This window comes from Dipodomys spectabilis, unplaced genomic scaffold (assembly GCF_019054845.1).
Source record: "Dipodomys spectabilis isolate Male_0828 unplaced genomic scaffold, ASM1905484v1 ptg000080l, whole genome shotgun sequence".
Classification (NCBI taxonomy): Eukaryota; Metazoa; Chordata; class Mammalia; order Rodentia; family Heteromyidae; genus Dipodomys; species Dipodomys spectabilis.
The window spans coordinates 1,252,575-1,257,620 of record NW_024870757.1 but is presented as its reverse complement, the minus strand read 5'-3'; the positions used below and the strand labels follow the sequence as shown (position 1 = coordinate 1,257,620).

The window sequence follows — 5,046 nt, the reverse complement described above, 5'->3', positions numbered from 1 at the left end:
TCTGGTCAACACCAGTTCGCCAGGTGCCGGTGGCTCGCGACCGTCACCCGAGCGACTCAGGAGGCTGAACTCCGAGGACAGCAGTTCAAAGCCAGCCTGGGCTGGTACGCCCCGTGGGCGCGCGGTTCCGGAGCGGGACTTCCGGCGCCTTCGGCAACGTCATCTTCGCCGGCCCCGGGGTTGTCGCTCTGACGTCTCTCGGTTTGCAGCGTGGAGAGCAGGTAGGGCGGGGCCTCCGGCGCCTTCGGGGACGTCATCTTCGCCGGCCCCGGGGTCCGCTCTCTGACGTCCCTCGGTTTGCAGCATCGAGAGCGAGCTGACTGACGGCCGGGTCCGGACCCTGAGGCGGCTCCGGGGAGGTCGGCCGTGGCCAGGCGCAGGCCCCACCGAGGTCGGTCCCAGCCCCACCGGCGCCTGTGGGCGGTACCCTCGTTCCGAGGTCTGGGTCCCGGGGCGCGGGGCGGGCGGAGGTTCGGGGATCCGGCTGAGCCCCTGGACCCGGCGGGGACCGCGGCGAGGTGGATGCAGACCTGCCGTGGTCAGCCGAGCACTCGGACCCGTGGACCGCCGAGAATTCCGAACAAGAGAGGGACACCATCCGAGACCGGGCCTGGAGTTCGTCCGGTGGAAGCAGATCCGAGGCGAGGCGCGGTGGATGCGCCTTGCACGGCCGCACGGCGAGCCGGAGGTCGCATGGAGGTTGGACAGGCGCCCCGATATTACCGGGACAGAGCAAGGCAAGGACGGCCCTGGGGAGCAGAGGCCCCCGTGTTCCCCGTCCCCCGTGGGCTGCCCATCCCCGCGGGGCCCCATGGCTGCGGAAGTGCCGTTGGAACCCGTGGTGGTACGTGGAGAGCGGCCCAGCCCGTCACTGCCCACCCACGTTCTCCCAAGGTCTATAGTGGCCGGGACTCCTCGCCTGCTTCCCCTCGACCTTGGGATGGAGAACCCCGTACCACTTAGAATTTTAGATCCGAAGAGGGAGGCGGTCTGCCCAGGTGTTAACCAGTTGTTGGGTTGCAGAAAGGAAAACCACGTGAGTGAAGACGGCGGCGAACAGAAGGATTGAGCAGGGACCAGGGTCTAATGTCTCCTCAGAGTTCGGGAGCCCCAGAGGAGGATGGCCTTGGGGGGGGGGGGGGTCGCTGTGTGGGATATGGATTGTGGACCTCCCAAAGTATAGCAGTTCGTGCTCTCAGCAGCCCCTGCCTTGCCAGGACAGCGTGTCCTTCGAAGACATGGCCATGTACTTCTCTTGGGAGGAGTGGAATCTTCTTGATGAGGCTCAGAGACACCTGTACTTCTCTGTGATGTTGGAGAACCTGGCCCTCACGTCGTCCCTGGGTAAGTTCCCGGTTCTCACCTAGAAAGGACCTCTGGGATGGGCAGAGTGCTCAGGACTCCTGCCTACTGGCTGAAATGGGTTCAGAGAGGGCCTGGCCGAGGGGAGAACATGACAGTTGGGCCGATGCCACAGTTAGATAGCATGCATAGCATGCATGTGTGGCCACTGTGTGCTGGTTTGCATTCTTTCTCTATGTCCAGGATCATATGCTAGGCCTATAGTTTGTTTCTTGAGGACCTTCCATGATTTCCACTCCCACCCACAGTTTATAAAGGTTCCTCTTTCCCCACATCCTTGCCAGCATTTGTTGGTGGTGTTTGTTTTGTTTTGTTTTGTTTTTGCTAGTCGTGTGGCCTGAACTCTGGGCCTGGACGCTGTCCCTCAGCTCTTCAGCTCAAGGCTAGCACTCTACCACTTGAGCCACAGAACCACTTCTGGCTTTTTCTGCTTATGTGGTGCTGGGGAATCGAACCAAAGGCCTCATGCATGCAAGGCAAGCACTCTACCACTGAGCCATCTTCCCAGCCCCTTGGTTTTTGTTTTGTTTTCTTTTAATTGCTGCCATTCTGACTGGGGTGAAATGCAGTATTGGGATAGTTTTGATTTGCATTCCTTTTATGACCAAAGATGTTGAATATTTCTTGCTGTATCTTTTTTGTGTGTGGGGGGGGGGGGTGACAGTTGTGGGGCTTGAATTCAGGGTCTGCATGCTGTCCCTGGGTTTGTTTTTTTTTTTGGGGGGGGGGTCCGGTCGTGGGGCCTGAACTCTGGGCCTGGGCGCTGTCCCTCAGCTCTTCAGCTCAAGGCTAGCGCTCTACCACTTGAGCCACAGCGCCACTTCTGGTTTTTTTCTTTTTGCTTATGTGGTGCTGAGGAATCAAACCCAGGGCCTCATGCATGCAAGGCAAGCACTCTACCACTGAGCCATCTTCCCAGCCCTCCCTGGGCTTTTTCACTCAAGGCTAGCATTCTGTCACGTTGAGCCACAGCACCACTTCCAGTTTTCTGGTGGCTAATTGGAGATAAGTGTCTCATGAACTTTCTTGCTCAGGCTGGCTTTCCCTACATGTTTCCCTAGATGGTTTTCTGTTAGGTTTAAGTGTCCTTATTTGGTTCGCTTTGCTCATGTATTACACTTTTGTTGGGTTTGATTCCACACACCTTGTATGATTTTGGCCCATACAACCTTTGTGCTACCTGCATTTGGGGCTGCTGGTCTTTGAGACTTGTGTCCACCAGTTCTCTGACTCCACTTCCAGTTTATTTGGTGATTAATTGGAGATAAGAGCCACACAGACTTTCCTGCCTGGGCTGACTTTCAACTGTAATTCTCAGTTCTCAGTCTCCTGAGTAACTAGGATTACAAGCATGAGCCACTGGTGCTGGGCTCCATATTATATTTTGAATATCTTTGTTGAAAATCATATGGTTGTAGCAGCCACACCTTACTCCTGTGTCCTTTCCTGGGGAAGATTTATTCTGCTTGTGACTTTAGGGGCCTGGTACTACAGGGCAGCTGTGTTTTTCAACCTGACCTCAACTCTTTTGTGACAAATGGCCCTATGGTCTGCTTCTTTTCTGTACCAAGTGTCCATGTGAGATTCTGTTTCCTCTCACTAATGAAAGCAACATGTAGGTAACTGTTGCTCCTGTTTCCAGGTCGCTCCTTAGAAGTGAAGCATGACGGGGCACCTTCCGAGCCAAGCATTTCTGTGGGATTGTCGCAGGTCCGGGACCTGCTCTCCAGGTTCAGCTCTCCAGAATGAGTGCTCCTGTGAAATGCATGGCCCTGTCTTGAGAGGTATTTTTCACTCAGCTCAGCACCATGGGACACACAGCAGGAAGAAGCCGTACACATACAAGGCACAGCCATACCTCACAGCAGGGTTACAGCATCACCGGCAGCATGTCAGAGAGCTGCCATTTGGAAGCTGTGTGGATAGACTCACGTACAATCCGCGTGTCAGGGAAACTTTCACCTGCAAAGAAATTGCCAAGGGCTTCTCACCCAGTGTGGTGTTCCCTCATCAACAAGACACAGGAAAGAACCCAACCAGTGGTGACAAGTGTGGGGTGGCCTTGCACAGTGGAAAAGTCATCATGCTGGGGAAAATGTAAGAAAACCTTCAGCCACATCAGCACATTTGTTCAGGACCAGAGAGTCCTCATCAGGGAAGGGCTTTTTGAGTCCACAAGTGTGGAAAAGCCTGTACATGAAGGTGTAACCTCATCCAGCACCAGAAAGTGCACGGTGAGGTCAGGCCTTACAGCGAGTGTGGAAAGTGTTTTACCTACTACTCCAGCTTCGTGATACACTGGCGAGTCCACACTGGAGAGAGGCCTTACTCGTGAAGTGAGTGTGGGAAGTGGCTTCGGTCAGATCTACAGCCTCAACAGCCACCAGAAAGTTCACATTGGAGAAAGGCGTTACGAGTGCAGAGAATGTGGGAAATTCTTTACCAAAGATCCAACCTCATTCAGCACCAGCGAGTCCATGCTGGAGAAAAGCCTTACGAGTGCAGAGAATGTGGGAAGTCCTTTAGCCAAAACTTTAGGCTCATCTACCACCAGCGCATCCACACTGGAGAAAGTGCTGTGAGTGTGGGAAAGCCTTTAGCCGCAGCTCCAGCCTCATCCACCACCAGAGACTCCACATCGCAGTGCAGTAAATGTGGGAAGTCTTTTAAGCAAAGCTCCAGCTTCAGTTCACATTGGAAAGTCCACATGGGGAAAAAGCCCTATGCATGTAGGGAATGCAGGAAGTCCTTCAGCCATAGCTCTAACCTTAAGACCCACCAGAGAGTTCACACTGAGGAAAGGCCCATGGAGTGCAGGGAGTGTGGAAAGTCATTTAGCTGCAAATCTAACCTTATCAAACACCTGAGGATTCACACTGGAGAAAGGCCTTACCAGTGCACTGACTGCGGGAAGTGCTTCAGCCAGAATCCAGCCTTATTCAGCACTGGCAGCTGGACACACAAAAGCCCTACCAGCGCCGTGACTGGGAAAGGCTTCGCCTGCAGGTCTATCCTCATTCAATGCCGGAGAGTCCACACTGGAGTAAAGCATTAGCTTTCCTAGTGTCATGATACCAGATGAGACCACGTGGGAGAACCGCCCACCCCAGACTGAAGTTCCAGGCACTCAGAGGCTTTAAGAAGAGGTTGCCCCTTCTAACCTGTGCAGTCCCTTGCCATTCTAGGCAGAGCCATTTTACTGCCATCTCCACCAAGGGCACACAGTGTGACATCATCACTGTCACATGTCGGGGAAAATGACCTGCCTTTTTGCCGCTTGCTGACCCTCATGCCATCCCATTCTTGAAACAGGACATGAACTTGACCCAGTTTGATACCTGTGACCCCAGAGGAAGTATCTGGGGGCAGCCTGGCCAGAACTGATTTCATGAACTTGTTAGTCTCAGGACAGTCTCCAAGTCACTGATTGGAAATTGCTTGCCTCAAGGTCTCTTAGTTGTTTTTGTTTTTTGTTGTTTTTTTTTTTTGTCAGTTGTGGAGCTTGAACTCTAGGCCTGGACACTGTCCCTCAGCTCTTCAACTCAAGGCGAGCGCTCTATTACTTGAGCTACAGTGCCACTTCCGGTTTTCTAGTGGTTTATTGGAGATAGGAGTCTCACAGTCTTTCCTGCCCAGGCTGGCTTTGTTTTCTTTTTTGTTTTTGTTGGTTGTGGGGCTTGAACT

The 5,046-nt window shown here is 53.7% G+C and overlaps 1 protein-coding gene across 1 annotated transcript; it reads left to right on the top strand.

Annotated features, from left to right (window-relative positions):
- Positions 1 to 1,135: 1,135 nt before the first annotated feature.
- On the top strand, positions 1,136 to 4,417 carry Znf211 (zinc finger protein 211). The gene is given in 9 exon segments (XM_042683302.1): positions 1,136 to 1,344; positions 3,005 to 3,078; positions 3,080 to 3,438; positions 3,440 to 3,531; positions 3,534 to 3,712; positions 3,714 to 3,801; positions 3,804 to 3,932; positions 3,935 to 4,001; positions 4,003 to 4,417. Coding segments are annotated over 9 exon segments (1,509 nt in total). The 5' UTR covers positions 1,136 to 1,238.
- The last annotated feature ends 629 nt before the right edge of the window (positions 4,418 to 5,046 follow it).